This window comes from Pseudopipra pipra, chromosome 3, assembly GCF_036250125.1.
Source record: "Pseudopipra pipra isolate bDixPip1 chromosome 3, bDixPip1.hap1, whole genome shotgun sequence".
Taxonomy (NCBI): domain Eukaryota; kingdom Metazoa; phylum Chordata; class Aves; order Passeriformes; family Pipridae; genus Pseudopipra; species Pseudopipra pipra.
The window spans coordinates 51,825,603-51,843,248 of NC_087551.1; the positions used below are offsets into that span (position 1 = coordinate 51,825,603).

A 17,646-nucleotide genomic window follows, 5' to 3' on the forward strand; every position below is an offset into this window, starting at 1 on the left:
CTGAAAAATACTTCCATTGTTAAGTCATAGTGCTTATTCTTCTTTCTATCCACCCTGAAACATTATGAAGGGTGGATACTATAATCAGATGTAATACTTTATGAAACACACACTCCAGACAGCTAAGAGACTTGAGGTTAAGTAGGTTCAGATAACACGTTACCTGATGTTTTAGAGTAAAGCAGTACTGAGAACTGCCAGTTGTGGGTCCTGAGCATTCCTAAGGATTAAACTTTTTTTATTCACCAAAAGAACCTTTATATTTATTTCCCAGATTTCAAAATTTTCTATGTTTATTAGAAAACATTAAACCTTTGGGTTAGTTCACAAAGGAGCATCACTTTTATGCACTGCTGTCACCCATATACAATTTTTTTTTTTTTACTTTATTTACCCAGAAGCAAACACCATTTTTTTCACATTTGAAGTGGTAGCAGATTGGGAAAATAAAGAAACAAGCAATCCTTAAAACTGAATTTGTGACCCTAGGAGAATACTGCATTGAAGTGACCCTACCTTCCCCAGGATATCCAGATTCAACTGTATTTTTAATCTCACTAGAGACCAGCAACCTGCAAAGCTGATGTTTGGTTGAAGTAAATGCTGAGAAGTAGATAATGGAGTCACATAAATGGAATTTGGCCCTCCTCTTTCACAATATAATATTTTTAACCTAATTTTTCATATGAACAACTGGAAGACAACATGACCTCAGTGGAAGATTAAACATGAAAAAGAACATAAGATCACTAACAGAAGAAGAAAGAAGGAACAAAATGAGGAAGTGGCCTTCTGATATATGGTGGATAGTGATATAGCCTCTGAGTAATAAAAATACTGGCTGCCATACATTGAAGGCAGGTGGGTTTTTAAAATTATTATTATAACTATGGCTTGTAGTGTTATTATCAAATCATCAAATTCCCAAATATGGCATCCTCCCAGGATAAGATTCACTGCTATTTCTCCCATTTAGAATTCAAATTAAACCACTGTCAACTCTTCAGAATGTCACTGCATGCTGTCACCACAAGGAAACAGCAGAAGGTAGAGATATACCAGTCTCTGTGCCCAAAAAAAGTTCCATAAGAAGTGGTTTTAACAAATTATGGGATGCCTGCATAGGGATGCTAGCTAAAAATCTCAGGTATCTACTTTGTTGATAGCAATGTTTAGCCCTTCCCAGCACTTTATTGTCTCAGAAACACCACTCATTAGTGATGCTTGTGTATTATAAATTATTATCCCTACATAAATTCCATATAGAATATATATAAGCAATTCTGCACAGCCATGTAGTAAATCAGTCTCCAGTGAGGCACCAGAAAAGTAATTTTGCCAATAAATAACCAACAGGAACACAACAGAACAACAGTTCTCTCCAGCAATGTGCTTCTAGGTAAAACTGCACTGGGCAGTGAAGTGGAACAGGAAAGAGAAAGTATAGTAAATCATCTTAGAAGTAACATTAGTTTCAATGCCAAAAACTGGTTGACTTCAGATTTTTCTGCACATTTTATTCTAGCACTGCATAAAGGCTTTATGTACTATAAACCAACCAATTTTAACTCCGCATGTATAGCTCATGCATCTTTGCGTGCAAAATGATTCTCAAACAAGCTGCAAAATAAAACTGAGTTAGGTTGCTGAAACCAGTAATTTTCAAGCATGTGCAAAATTTGCAAGGTCTAATAGGTGTCAGTTTTGCCTCTGGGAACAGACAATTCAAACAAACAAAAATCACAAGCCCCAAAGGAAAAAACAATTGCCATAACTTGCTCAGGTTACATCTGTTGGTGCCTTACCTTTCTTGGAAATGTCAATCAGCTCCTGGTGGATTCGATGTCAAGCCAGCAGAAGGCTCTATAAGTGACACAGTAAGTACCACTTGCCTTGATATTTAAGTACTTTGCCTCATGCCCTCTCAGCATTGAGCTGGGTATGGACAGCCCAAGGACACTCTGGCTCTCCCCCATGTCATTGTTCACCTGATAAGTGTGTTGTATTTTACCTGCTGCTCATTTAGCTTCCTTTGTATCTCCTCAGAGTCACAGGTTTCATAGACGATAGGTTTGGACAGCTCTGACTCAATGTGGGCAAGCCAAGATCTCAGGCTACTCATGTTTTTATCCAGCTGCTGCACTGCAACAAGGGTCTCCTTCAATTTCTTTACCCTGTAAAGAAAAAAAAATAGCAGCATAAGTACACCCTAAGGAAAAATTTTCACAGCATACATTTCAGGAGGTTTTCAGAGAAACTTCACTTACATGGCAAATTCTGTTGTGAAGTCTTCCTTTATTGTGTAACAGAAGTATATTACTATATGTGCATATCATCCTGCATTCATAGCTTATGTGCCTTTATCAGTTAACTTAAATATTTGTTAAGAAAAGTTTTCTTTTTTTTTTTAATGAACTCACACACATCAAACCCCTCCAAAACAACCAAAGTAATTTAGTTGTGTATTTGACCAACAGACAATAACTGTTCTTCTTAGAGTACAAATAACTTACCCATTTAATCAGTACTGGTGGGGGAATGTACTGAGTGAACTGAGGCCTTTTTCACCCCAATGAAAACACTGAACTACATATCACAGAGCATCTGGGTTGGAAGGGACCTTTAAAAGTCATCTAGTCCACCCACTCTGCAATGAGCAGGGACATCTTCAACTAGATCAGATTTTTCAGAGCCCCATCCAGCCTGACCTTGAACATTCCCAGGGATAGGGCATTATCTGGGCAACCTCTCTGGGCAACCTGTTCCACGGTGAAGACTTGTCCTTGAATAAATAAATTTTAGACATCCAGCTGAGAACTTAGGGAGAATTCCTGAATCTCAAGGGCTACTTTGAGTTGGTTTGATTGGATTATTTCAGATTTAAACAGATGAAATTGGAATGGAACTGCATGGTGATTTCCAACTAGTATTTTTCTTGAGATCCTGACCCTGGAACAAAAATGGCCAGGAAAAATTACATAGTTTTGTTTGTTTGTGGTTTTTTTTTTGTTTTGTTTTGTTTTTTATTCAAGCTTGGGAAGTGAATATATTTGACTAAATCCTTATCGTATCTCAGAATTTTTTCCTTCAGTCACTTTGAACTGCAAAAGTCAGTAATTCTCTCCTTCCTATCCCCATGTTATGTAAAATGCATCATTAGTGGACTTAGAAATTTTTTCTAAGCTTTCCTTTTTTCTCCACCCTGTTTATATGGTACCACAAACAAACCTTGAGTAATGTTCCCTTCTATGCTCCTATTGCTCTTCTACTTCAGTGTTTCAGTATCAGAAAGGTTTTAAGGTGAGTGTAGATGGGAATAGACTGACCAAATCAGGTTGAAAAATACAGGATTGCCAGATTCGTCCAACAAACAAAATGCCACCTAACTATCCTATAATTCCAACAAAGCAATTCATTTTTTTTCCACAATACCACCCAGAAAATTTATCAAGTGTTTTCACATTTAAAGCAGCAGTTGCAGCTGACCACTAAGATAATCTCAGAGATTTTAATGTCATCTTAAAAAAATATAAACTAAATCTTTCAAATTTTCATCTCTTTCTAGCACTCTCTTTAGCTCACAGATAGTCAAACTGGTTCTTTAGTGCTGAAAACTCTTAAGAACAGTTTAAATGCAGCTTCTTTGCCAGACTCTCATGACCAAGAGCTGTAGGGTTGTGATCCAGAAAAAAAATAATCCTGGTAACTGGAAAAAAATCTGGATAATCTGAAAATCTCTCTATGAAGAGACTGAAGTCAATTCAATTGTGCTGACAGACTGCCTCAGTCCCCATTATCAGGCTATCCCAAAACACAGGGGAGATAGTAGGAGAACACCCAGTGTTTGGGGGCATCATCTCCTTGGTTCTACATACAGTGTTTTTTGGGTTTGAACCAACTGCAACTTTTTCATAGGGTGAGCAAGAAGGTTGGTTATCAGCCTTCTGGAACCCACAAACAGCTATTCAATCTCTGACATTATTTAACAGGAGTGAAATCCTGCCCATTTTCTGCTTAGATTTTCAAGGCTGGATGCCACCAATCCTTTGCAGGCATGCTGGAGTGGGAAAGGGAACAATGAGTCACGTCCACCCTGTGGAGAAGCAATGTCTCTCTATCATTTGCAAGCCCTAACTGTGGAGCAGGATTTTCTTTTTTGCAATTCTGTGGTTCTGCAATCTGTGCTGGATTTTATCTACATTTTGCCTGCAACAACTGATAAAGGGTCCATCATTTAGAAAGTGCCCTCTGCTTTAGGCAGACTGCATGGGACTAAATCACTGCCAGAACAAAAAAACAAGCCTAGCCCAACTACAGCTATTTTCAGTCACATGAAAGATACTTAAGTTACTAAGAGTTAACTAAGTAACTAAGTTACTCTAGAGAGAAAAAGAAAAAAAGTGTAACATACTAAAAGAACACTCCAACCAAACCCAAACCCTACAACTTCCTTCCTGCCCACCTCCCCCTTCCCCTCCCCCATCTACCATTAACAAGTTTTTTTTCGTACCGAGTTTAACATAACAGGTTCCTTGCCCATGGTACAAATAGAAGCAAATAAACAAGTGCTTATTGGAGTCTGATGAGCTTATTTTTTTTGACTGAACTGCAGTACAGTGCTATGCCTCTAGCTACTCTGAAAACATATCCACGATCAAATAATAGACGTAATCCATCATGTCTAAGAGCTTTCTTTCTGAACGTCAGCAAGCAAGTTGCCTATGCTTTAAAAGCATGTTTGAGATACAAAGGTCAAATTCTAAATCAGGTATCTGGGATTCCTAGCCATGTGTAATTTTTACCTTTTGAGATTTGATTTACATGATTATGTTTAAAATGCTAATTATTCCAATAATCATGTTATGCTTTTGTTGCAGCACTATGCATGTAACTGTGAAAGACTTGAGATAACTCCTTTTCTTGATAATGAATATTCTATGCTAAAGTCAAGGGGTTGGACCCACAACATGGTTGGTTTAAAGATTGTTTTTTATAAAACACACCCCCGAGTCCTGCTACATTTTACAAATATTTAAGATTCTCAGGAAGTAAAATACTGCAGAATTAATTTTTTTTTTTACAGTTTACTGTTGAAAACTCATCTAAAAATTTGAATGGGCTTATGATGGTTATGTTTTCATGTTCCAATTAATATACCTCAATTTCCCCAAGAAAGTAATAAGTTTAAAATGTCTATTAATAATATCTATTATTCTACAGTAAGAAAAGTCAGTGGGAAAACAACTTGGAGCTAAAATTAAGCATGTATATAATGTATATAATAAAACCAGTCCTAAAGTAGACAGTCTTAGATTCCCTTTAAATTTAAACAGGAACAACCCTGTAAATACAGAAAAATTCATCATATAGAACTCATAGCTACTGCATTAGTCATTTAGACAGCTGCTTACAAATATTAAACTTTAAAAGCAACATGAAAAAAGTCAGTAAGAGCATGTTAGCTAAGTCTCCACAGTAGATAGTAGAAAGTAGAAAAGGTTTCTTTTTTAAAATATCTACTTGGCACTGGAGACAAAGTTTTAAGAAACACTCTTTGAAATAGTGAAAAATGTTGCACTATTAAAATCAGTTTTGAAAAAATCAATTTAAAAACAATCTATTTATGATTAAAGAAGAGTTATTGTCCAAAGTACAGCACTACTACATAGCAGAACACCAGTACTGCCAGTTACATTTATTACTCCAGTCACAGTTTCCTCTTTCAAAGAGTGAATTTCTAGAATTCTGAACAACAGCAAAATTTCTGAAGCTGAATCAAAAATCCAAGAGGAGTTCAAGTAGTACCTGCAGTTACAAAACAGTAGTTAATATGTACAGAACAGACATGCTTTGATAAGTTAAGTCTGAAATACTTTCTTTTACAGCCTCTTTCCTTCTCTGCATTTTGCTTCTAGTCATGCCCCTTTGATGACACAAACAGCAAGCAGACAAATATAAAGTCTGATTTTTCTCATGTGTATACATGCTCTTGTATTTAAAAACAGCAGTAACATCACTCCATGGTTTCTTTCAGACAGCTAGGAGATTTTACTAGTTCTAAGTCTCCATTAGTATCAAAAAATCATTCCAGGATGTAAAACAAGATATGCTGTTATCACTGTCAACTGTTTTTAAACTGAGCAGAAAACCAGTAATTTATAGCTATAGTAGTTATTTCTATGCATCAAATTTTCAATTAGTTTCCCAGCAAACCAAGACTTCAGAAAGAATCGTATTAATCAAAAGCAAACAAAAATAGCTCCCTGCCTTGTGATATCACAGTTACAGTCTGGGAGATCTGAATCCACACTGCTGTCCTCCGCCATCCTCAGAGCACGCAAGTCGTCTGCCACAACCATGAAATTTTCCAGCATTAAAAAAGAAGAACTTCCAAAGCCTGCAAACACTATTCTTTGGGTGGGGGGCAGGAAAGGGGACACACTGCTCTTTGCTGGTGAGTTCTGTACAGAAAATGTTTCACGGCAAACAAATATTAGCAGCCGTTGCTTGATAACATGAGACTGGATGGTGACAACTGGTCATGTTTCTAAATAAAACTTGCATTCATCAACATGTGCCAGACTTGATCTCCAGGAATGTGGACCGTGAGTGGTAGGGGAAACGATGAAAACACATCCTTCTTTGCAAAGCCTGAGCAGTTGCAGCAATAGCATTGCTTTCTGGCTGTAAACAACTGTGACCTTTTTTTCACCTGGTTAATATATCAGAAAAATTCATCTGAAAGGATGAAAATGCTCTAGAAGGGACGAAACAGAAGTCTCTGATGCAGAAATACAACTACCCTTCTGCAGCTGTCACTTCTGTAGTTACAGACCTGCTCAGAATGGAGAGGCAATTCAAAAAAAGCAGATAAGGAAACAGAATGTAACAAAGAAAAGAAAGATGCTTTTGTAGGTAATTGGAGGAGTTTCACCACACAGCACAAGATCAACAGGTAAAGATTCAGACTAGATATGTATTACCACAGTAAAAAACTATTAAACCATTTTCACAGAGCGCTTTCTATTAGTTCACAGCTGTAGGAAACAAAACACTAAAAAAAATTCTCTAGGCAAGGGATTACTGTAGCACTGCAGAAAAGTCTGCAGGCTCTAATAATTTATTAATGCTGTCAGGCATCCAGAACGTGAAAAGATATATTTTATTCTCAACGCCAGGACAACTAGTCTGCATCTACTAGCAGAATGCAGCCAAAATCATGCTATAGAATACATTCCAAACTCCAAGAACATAGTCTAAAGAGTCTCTGGAGCCTTCTAAAAACTATCTTGGGGGATGTACAAGTATGTACAAGCACTTTGTACATACATTAGTTAGCAGCTTAGGCTTTTAATGGCTTCTGGCCTAAGCTACAGTTGAACTGAAATTTTCACAACCTAGCACCAAACCTCTCCATCAGTTATTTCCCAACTTCAGGAAACCTTGCAGAGGTTTTTTCACTTCTGTGAGCATTGGAATGGAAAGAGTTATGCGTTTAATTGCCCACAACAGTGTTGAGCATGTGAGTTGAGAAGGGTAAGTTGAAATTATCTGGAATTAAAAGTAAATAAATATTCTACATATACTAGTTTAGAACTAGGACTTGACACTTCATGATAACAGAATGAGAAAGTTAAGTGTAGAATTATTGCAGTTTGTATCTCCCCACTCAAGAATGATGCAGAATCCTGAACCCTCACCTATTCCCCTACAGAGGGCACTTATCTCTAACATGGAATAGACAACACAGATATTTTAAAGATGTGTTTTGCAGTTTCTGAATGCAAGCACTTTTCACTAGAAACTTCCTGAAGGTTATTATTTGAACACTTCTCTGAGTAGGCATTTCAAAAGAGAAACATAAAATATATATTAAATATATTTTAAGTTTAACAACTGGTGTTGCATCACATCCTCTGAAATCAGCAGGCTCCTTGACCGTAATGCAACACTTCCTAACTGAATTGTTCTGTAAGAAATAAACAGCGTTCATTATTTTAAAATGAACTACTATTAAAGGAGCTGGAGCCACCAGAATGCTTCTGCTTACATAAAATTTACTGCTCCCATGCTTACAGATTTCAGAGCAGGAATGCAGTAAAACCATACGAAAAAAGAACAGACAAAAAAAGACGATGAAACTAAACAAACCCTTTTGCTGCTAACAGGGCTAAAGTATTACTAATGCATATGTCCTTACATCACAGAATTGTGAACTATAAAGCACATGAAGTATATATACAATTTATGAAATGCAAAACTGGGACAAAATTATTGTTGGTAATGGAAGGGAGGCTGTAGCACAGCTCAACAGAAAGTGTTGAAACAAATAAACCAGTTTCTTCAAACATCAAACAACAGTCCTGTCTTTTTTTAAGTTGTGAAAATTGCTACAATACTTTTGACCTTGAATAAAAAGAATTTTTAAGCCCAGTGTGCATACATCTACCAGCAGTTACTCTTCTCCACCAGTGAAAAAATAATCAGGCAGAAAACTTAAGTTTGGAACTGCTCTTCTTGAAATCCAAAACTACAAATGCAATGTTTTGATTCCTCTGCCAAGAATTTTTTAGAAAAAAACTGTATTTGCATCCAGTTTTAAGCACCATCTAAAGTAAGATGGTACTAGTGCAAGGCTCACTAAATCTGACTGCAACTGATCCTATATCATAGAAACATAGAATCATTAAGGTTGGAAAAGACCTTTAAGACCATCAAGTCCAACTGTCAACCTACCATCATCACCATATCATTCTAGCACATAAAGTTTTTAATCAACTCTTCTTGAAGAAACTATTTAGTGTACTAAAAAGTAAAACAGGAAGGTGAATTTCACAGAAATGTGTTGATGGTTAAGAATGAATTAATTTCACAGTTAATGACGAAAAAGAAAAGATTTTAAGTGCATTACATCCAGCATATTAATCTGTCCCACTTAACACTTAGAAACAAAACAACGGTTTTACCTGGCTGCAATAAGATCTAGAAGATGCTGCCACCTGTCATTAATCTTGCCAAGTTTGTATTCAATCTCTGATGCTTTACTCTCATGGCTGGCTTTAGCAAGTCTCTCTCCCATTTGCTGAAGCTGGATTTTGTTCTTCTGGGCTATAGCAATTTCCTCTTGATAATCCTGGACAGTAAAGAGCAATCCGAAACAGAGTACTTATTCTGAATATACTCTGCTCTACACTACTAAAGGAATGATTCAAAAATACAAGTGAATGTTGTTTTTTTGTTGATTTGTACAGTGGAGAGACAACCTCTTATATATTAGATGTATAAACAAAAATAACTATCAGAAGAATGAAAAAACCACCCAATTGAAAACAAAACACAATGTCTTCTATAAATATATCTGCTATAGTTAAACTCTTTACAGGCAATTCTGATTGAACACTTAGTAAAGCATTCAGATGCCTCTGACTCTGCATTCACTTAATTTTCTGGTATTCTAGGAGGTCCTATCTCAAGAAAGACAGGAAAAATGCTGCAGAGCGAGAGAAGAACACAAACACTGGAATACATCAGGGTAAGGTAAAACCCCTATTTCAGCTAATTCAGTATCCTCCTTGCAACACAAAACAAGTAAGCAGTTAAAGAACGTTATGCAAGGGTACACCATACCTTTTTAAGTTTCTCAATCATTTCTTCTATGAGGATGTCGCCATTTTGAGACACCTTACTTTCCATTTGTGTCAGCCACTCACAGAGCTCCTTGTTTTTCTCACTGAAGACAGCCCACTCATTCAGTCTCTCACTAACTTGTTGTCGACGTAAGGAGACCTTAAACCATTTGAAAGAGTAAATAAGACCAAAAAAAGTAAATGCATTTAAGACATGCTTAAAACACTTTGTACCTCAATGTGAACTCCTCTAGCCCTGCAAAAGTGTTCCAGCAACTTACTTGCCATTAAAACAAACTGGAGTTGTACTGCAAAAACTTTGTCTGACTGTCTGTAAGTTTAGGGGTAAGCGTTGATCTCAGATTTCCTGTTAGTTACATCCTGTGCACAGAGAGGCACCCAAGTGTTATGCTCAGTAGTCTGTAAATATCTTGTTTTCTAATGTCTCTAACCCAAAGGTTTCATTAGAAGATAAAAATTAAATTTTCTTACAATTTTTGCTCACTTATTAAACTTTATAAAGTATGCTAAGTTTCTTTTTAGTCTAAGAGATTACACAAAAATGAAATTATAAATGCTTCACCAAAGCAATTCAAACAAAAAAAAAGATATACATATAGCATAGGCCAAACTCCAAAAGTCTGTAATTTGTGCATGAGCACGAGTACAAAGCTAAATCAAAGGTACACTTTATTTTGCATAAGCAACTTTCTACTTGAGTCCCAATACATTCATTTCACAGATGACTATTTCTCATGGATAGGCATGGCACCTCGAGAGATTCCAAAGGACTGAAGTGTGCCTGACAGGAAAGAATAGGCATAAAATATCAAACAGGCTAATGCTCTAGTTGGTACAGAAGGAAAGACAACATTGTTGTGTTTTAGAAATTGCCATAATTGTGGTACCATCTCAGACTACAAATAATAAAAGACAAACATGGACACTGAAATCAAAAGAGCAGCAGAGGGTGTGCAGCAGTCATCTCTCCAGTTTAAGACATCGGTAAAACTACTTACTTCCTTTCCTCCCCATTGTAATCTAGGTTGTTTCTGACTTTATATCGGAATTTCACCTGAAAAGACGAAGACTCTTCAGATGAAGCATCTGCCCTTTCATAAACAAAAGTGATGTGTTCTTTAACTACTGTGTTAGGTTTAACAGGGGCAAACACATGATCTTGCATTTCCTTTTTGTGGTTCTGAGCTTGACGACAGCTTTCCGGAAATAAGCAGCAGTTGAATGAAGTGAAACACTCAGCATGCACAAAAGTAAGATTAAAATTCTTTACTTGGTTCCTTCTTTTACTATTAACATACACGCAGTGACAGCATAACTTAGATGTATCTACACTGGCTCATTCAAATGCTGCTAACACATAACATGTTCTGTGCTGTTAACTGTGAAGCATTTTTCCTACTTTGGAGGTGCTTTTGAAGCCTTCACAGGTATTTTACATGAAGTAGCTATTTCAAAGTTAGCCTCACCATATCTGAACTGCAACCTCTACTGAAAACCACAGAAATAACATTAGGATAATCTGAAAAGCTGTGTGAGGAAGGCTCCACTACCTGGAGTGCAAAACAGAGGTCAGAAGCATACTAATAGCATGATGCACCTGAACAAATAAAACAATACTTCTCAGTTCATTTTGCAGGCAAGCAAGTCACCCTAAGACTAACAGAAATGCAGACACCAATGCCTGATGAAGCAGAAGCTATCAGCAGAACTGAAGGTACAACAGAGCAATGTTGAATAGGGAGGAGACATGCTTTCTGAGCACAGGTCTTCCATGAAAGCAAAGTATAACTGTTTTATTTCTGTGTTTTTCCCAGACAGCCATGCCAAGTCCCATAGCTCACAGTGTGACCTTTTTGTTGATTTTTCAAGGTTGCTTAAATATGCCTTCACTGCCATTATAAAGCTCAAGAGATCCAGAAACACTAGCAGTAACTACAGGAACATTTCAATGAATGTTTCCCCTGATTCAGAAAGAATTCATCTTTGAATTTAAGTGTGCCTACATGCATCTTTTCTAAAAGCTGCTACTTGCATTCAATTTTTCTTCCAACACTTCTGTAGCCTGCATACTACTCATATCAGTGCTCATACTGTACTTGCCTGGTGGCACAGCTCCTCCCACTGTCTGTGCAGGAGCTCTATACGCTCACTGAGGATTGAGATATCATCTGCACTGATATATACAGACAGAGTCTCCTTCAGCAGAGAGAGGTGTGCAAGGTCATCTGTCCAGCCTTCAACAGCATTCTCTAACTCCTTAAAAGAAGAACATAAGGAAAAAGGACCAGTAACAAATAAAAATTTGAATGTGTTAATGAAACATGAACATAAGCAGTCTTATATCACTAATTTAAGTCCTATCTGAGCAGACCTACCATTTCAAGCAGATTGTTTAAGCCTCGTTTCAAAGAAAAAGGAAATATAAATCCCAAAGGTACCAATATTTTCAGAGTTATGAGGGAATTAACTCCGCAATACTGAATGATACATCAGGCTTGTAACAAATACCCACAAACTAAGAAACTCCTCAACTCTCTAAGGTTCAAAGGTATTTGGGAATTCCAAGTATTGGTTTGGACTTCTATGTATAGAAAATATTTTCAAGTTGTGATTCATTCCTAAAATGCAAATAATATAGCCTAAAAGCATTGTTTAAAATACTCCGCAGTAACCTCACCTCAAATAAAAAGCACTAAGGCAAGAGTTTTGATACCATGAGTTTAAATTTTGAGTTAGAATTTCTATAATAAAAACATACTGGTATACAGTCCTTCCACAGTACTTTTCAGATCCTGTTCCGGTATTACTTTGATCAGATCTATATCTACCCTGTGGGGTTTGCATTATGGTGAGATCACTGTGGTATTATGCTGTCCATATATTACATGGATAGTTTCTTGTCACGGGACTGGTTGACTGGTTTGCTCAATTAACAATGGAAGAGGTTACTGCACAAAGGCAGAGACTACAGTCAACAGAGAAGTGCTTTACCTTGCAACGAATCTGCTCTGCATGCAATTCATCATGGTGATCTGGCAATGGCTGAGAAAGTTTTTTTTTGAATGATCTTAGCTTCTCCAGGGAGTCCCCTATGTCCTTTTCACATTTTTCCCAGTCCTGAAAGCAGAAAATTTATGAGACTTCAATTCTGGTCTGGGTTATATTTATGTCAGTGGATTTGCCTAATAAAAACATGTCTTGAAATCTCCCTTTAAATAATACTGAAGTCTCAGAGTTTGAGTCATATGCAGAACTATGTCAAATTTTTTTTTGTATAGGTCTCTGCTAGTACAAATACACAAGTCTCCTGTTATTGAAATGCTGTCTAGATCAAGCTCCATCCCTTCAGGGAAGCCTCTCCCTGCTAAAATTATTTTCCACTTCCTTTCTTGAATGCCTGTATTAAACACACCACTGTTCTTTGAAAAGAACTTCATGAAGGTGCATTAATATTTGGGGAGAAAAAAGTGGTTGGGGAAACTGCAAATTCAGGGCAAATTGAAGCACCTGTAGTATCTTTGCTACATCAGGATTCTAGCAGCTACACCCAGGTTTAGTGTTTGTATACTTTCCAAAGTTTTTAATGTGTCCAATGCAATAAAACTATACTAACCATAATGTGGCAGTATGGTTTTGCCTGCCTCATCTGCTTGTTAAAGCTTTATATTGAGACAGAAGGATCCCTAATAAGCCAGTCACAACTCACAAAGAATACCAGAACATACAGAACTTGCATTAAATATTGTATCGTATTGAAAAAAACTTAGTCTTCTGTTTCAAGATATTCTTCCATCACTGCTTGTGTAATTCTCTCATTCCTTTTTTTTCCAATCTATGCCAGTATTTCATGATCATTTTCAGGATGATGAATTACAAACAAAAGGTCTTGCAAAAAAACTCTCTCTTCGCTGTCTTCTTTTTTCTCTCTGGATTAAATAATATGATCTAATTGACAATAGTCTGTCATACTCTTAACACTCCTGCCCTGCTCCAGCATGGGGTCCCTCCCACAGGAGGCGGTTCTCCATGAACTTTTCTGTGAGTTCTTCACAAACTGTTCCAGCGTGGGTCCCTTCCATGGGGTGCAGTCCTTCAGGAAAAGAATGTGCCAGTGTGGGTCCTGTATGAGGTCAAAAGTCCTGCCAGCATAATTGCTCCAGTATGGGCTTCACAATGGGTCACAGCCACTTTTGGGCATCCACCTGCTCTGATGTGGGTCCTCTATGGGCTGCAGGTGGACCTCTGCTCCACTGAGGACCTCCATGTCTCCATCACGGCTGCAGGGTAATCTCTGCTCTGGTGCCTGCAGCATCTCCTCCCCCTCCTTCTTCAGTCACCATGGTGTCTGCAAAGTTGCTCCTGTCACATTGTCTCACTCCTCTCTCCAGCTGCAATTACTTCTGCACAGTAACTTTTTTTTTTCACCTTCCTAAATATGTTATCCCAGAGGTGCTACACCATCACCGTTGGGCTCAGCCTTCACCAGTGGTGGGTCCATGATAAAGCTGGCTGGCATTGGCTCCATCAGACACAGGGGAAGCTTCTGGCAGCTTCTCACAGAAGTCGTTCCTGTAGTTTCCTGCTACAAAAACTTTGCCACTCAAACTCAATAAAAATATGTATAAAAATTAAACAGCATTGTGCAAAATAAAATAAATTTTTGGCCTATGTTGAAAATAGGGCTGGTAGTAATATACTTTATTGGCAGTGTTCTGGAAATATCAATTAAAATATGTCAATTAACATAAGCCTACTTATATGAAGTATTACCACTCCTAGTTTCAGAGGTGGTGAAGGGAAATTGTTAGCTCGTAGCATATATGCAGTTTCTGTATTTGTGCTTGTCCACTGAGAATGCTTTTCTTTACCAGGGCTCACAGTGAGAAAACATAAACTTGCTGAAGAAGTACAGAAGAAATTGCACACTTACTTTCAGTAGTAAAGCAAGCTGTTTCTTTTGCTGCTCCAGTTGGGAGCTAGCTATCTTCCAGCGCTCCTGAATTTCAGTAAGCTCTGTCTGCAGGACTGCCTCAGCTCCACTGTCAGCAGAGAGCAGCAGTTGCTTCCCAGCTTCCACAGTGAGGATGTAACTCCCTTGTTGCCTTAGGAGAACTTTTTCTTTAAGCTAAAAATATTAATAGTTTTCTGTCAGCTTTGTCTTTTTAATTATAATTAGCAATTCAGTTATTCATTCTCAAGCCCATACTTCATTGGTTGCACACCTCGTCTTAAGCATGAGCTATGGCCCAAATGGTTTACCCTAACATTTTCACAATCATTTACTACAGAAAACTTCTCCAAGGAGATAAAGACACGAAAGGCTTCTTTCTCTCCACTAATATCAGTATATTGATTGCTCTTAAAGAGATTGAATTCCTCTAGAGTCTATTATGCTTATAAGCTTTATTATTATATCCATCTTCCAGCTAAAAACTTGAAGACACTGAATCGATAAATAGATAGTGTTAACCTCGCACGAAGATGGACACTCAAAGAATCCTTTTCTGTTAGCTAGAATACATTCCTCAAACAGGACATTATTTTTTTTTTCAAGACAGTTTCAGTGTGACACTGGTTACAAAGCAAAAAACAGAAGCAAACAAGGCTTGAGAGCAAGGGCCCAGAAAGTTCTCAATTATATATTTTTTGTGAACTCCAACTTTGCTTCCATCACACTACCACTTCGGATATTACGCTAGCTCCAAAGAAGAACTAACATCCAATGTTGCTTTCTGCAAAGCAGATAAGCTGAATCTAAGACATTTTAAAGAATGTTTTAAATGATCAAGACTGTAAAAAAGGCAGAGATTTTTTCTGTTTTCTTCGAACACAGTGGACAGACCTGCACTTCATCCAGTAGTGCTCTTGCTTGCTGCAATGGGATAGGAACGTTGCCCAGCCCAGTCACCGGCTGACGGGACATCTCCATCAGCCACTTGCGCAGCTTCTCTACCATCTCCCTGTAGCGCTGCCACTGATGAATCTGGCTGTCAATGATCCCCCTCCTCTGCTGTGCCCGGCGAATTACTCCTTGCCATTGATTACTTAGAAGAGTCAGCTTCATATTAAATTCATCCCTATCAGAAATACATAAATTACAAATAAAAATACATAGTAACCTTCATAATTGGATGCATTTGTATAATGAAATTAACTGATGGGAAAGGGAAGATGTCTGGCTGAAACACTAAGAGAAAAGCTCTGAAGCCTCATGATAGCTGACTGAGGATAAGAACTTCACACTTTATGTACTGGGAGAATTAAAGGGATGCAATTATTGAGACTTTAAAAACTCCAAACCTTTAACACATAAAACTCTTCTACTTCTCCCCAGAAATACACAAAAAACCCCTCACAGGTTTTGCCAGTTTGGATGAGTCAAATTTATTGTAAATCATGGAGATTTCACATTTTGCCCCCAGATTTGCTATTGAGTTCAAAGGAGCCATAAGATACACAAAGCATTAACAAAATTCTCACACTCCAACAAACAGTTCACCTTGTATTAGGACCTTAGCAAAGTCAATGCATATGCACAAGTGTGAACCCACTGGTGTTGCACTGATTATCATTCATTTGATCACAAGCATTTAAAATAAAATATCAGGCAGTAATGAATTCATAATCCGTTACATTAAGGCTGCAGGTGTTCTTAAATGGCAGTAGGGAATTCTCCTGGTGGAGGCAAATCCCCACCTGGCATAAATCAAGTTTAACCCACTAAATCTATCACTGCAGGCTCCTTTCGTGAAAGTGACATTTTGAAAGTACATCAAAGTAGACATATATGTAACATGCTTGAAAATTCCAGACAAATCTCAGGGTTGTTGTATTCTCAAATACATTCACATACTCTATAGCATCCGAAAGATTACTGTCTTAAGATCTGACTAATTAATAGCTTAACCCAGTAATAGTAACTTCTATTTCAGAAGAGCATGATCTGAACACTGACATCTGCTACCTTCTCTGATTGGAAGTCTCTCTCTAGTCTAGGTGTTACTTCACATAACTAGCAGCAGCAACAACACAGGAATGTCTACCTGTCATCCACCTGTCCTTGTTCTAGGAGGAGCTGCCCATCAGAGATAATTGAATGCAAAATCTGCTGGCGGCTGAACATCTCTGCCTGGAATAGCTGTTGTACAGGAGACAAGGATGTTAAAACAAATTTAAAAATCTCATTTTTAGAGTTACCTGCTGCTTACGGTAATTACTAGTTCCTTGAGACCCCCATTATAAAGTTAAATGATATCAACATGAGCTTGGTTTTATGTTTCTGAGTAGAATTTAGTGATTGACATTATTATTTACAAAAAAATCCATATAGGGTATTTTGTGCATGGACAGAAAGGTATATTTATTTTTTCACATGTTTAAGAATATTATAACCCTTTGCCTTGTTAGATTGAATTTATGCCCAGACCATGTGTGATAATGTTATACAAACTTTAAATACATGTTTACATTGCCAACAGAACCTTAAAGAAATGGTCAGCCATGTACAGGAGCTAGAAATTTTCCACTTCCAATTTTCCCCATCAGGCATACTAAACTTCTACAATATTTTTAAAACTCCCTTATTACTTATATATTACTTAAGACAAAAAAATAACTAAGTACTACTAAAGCAAAGATTACTTAAGTTGATAGGCTACTTATGTTTATTTTTAAAAACATCTTTCCTTTTAGTAACAGACCATGTTGCTAGATAAAGTTCTTTGGGAATATTCTTATGTTCATGCAGGTACACACAGGCATCAGTTATGGACTGGACCCACTCCATGTTCAAAAGCTTTACAGAGAGATTCAAAGAAAAATTATACTGGTATGAAGCTTGAGATATGAGGTATGAGCTTTTCCTTTAGTTAGCAATGGCATTTGCAGTTGATAGTTCACCCTTGCCTGAACTAAGAGCCACTATTCTTCAGTTCTAGACTACACTTCTGTTATATGGCTTCCCATCAGCCAGCTCAGATCGTGATTGTACCAATCCCTG

The 17,646-nt window shown here is 37.4% G+C and overlaps 1 protein-coding gene across 22 annotated transcripts in view; it reads right to left on the minus strand.

The window, feature by feature from the left end:
• The window catches only part of SYNE1 (spectrin repeat containing nuclear envelope protein 1), a 306,116-nt gene that overhangs the window by 30,389 nt on the left and 258,081 nt on the right, over positions 1–17,646 (minus strand). For 20 of the 22 annotated variants that reach the window (XM_064649158.1, XM_064649165.1, XM_064649163.1 and 17 more), the window contains 8 exons: positions 16,691–16,785; positions 15,490–15,724; positions 14,578–14,772; positions 12,639–12,764; positions 11,748–11,903; positions 9,628–9,786; positions 8,967–9,133; positions 2,012–2,174 (listed from right to left, as the gene is read on the minus strand). In XM_064649158.1, the coding sequence (XP_064505228.1) occupies positions 2,012–2,174; positions 8,967–9,133; positions 9,628–9,786; positions 11,748–11,903; positions 12,639–12,764; positions 14,578–14,772; positions 15,490–15,724; positions 16,691–16,785 (1,296 nt within the window). Of the gene's footprint in view, positions 1–1,805; positions 1,864–2,011; positions 2,175–6,267; positions 6,375–8,966; positions 9,134–9,627; positions 9,787–11,747; positions 11,904–12,638; positions 12,765–14,577; positions 14,773–15,489; positions 15,725–16,690; positions 16,786–17,646 lie in introns of those variants that run through there. The other 2 variants (XM_064649172.1, XM_064649173.1) reach the window with 2 other exon arrangements.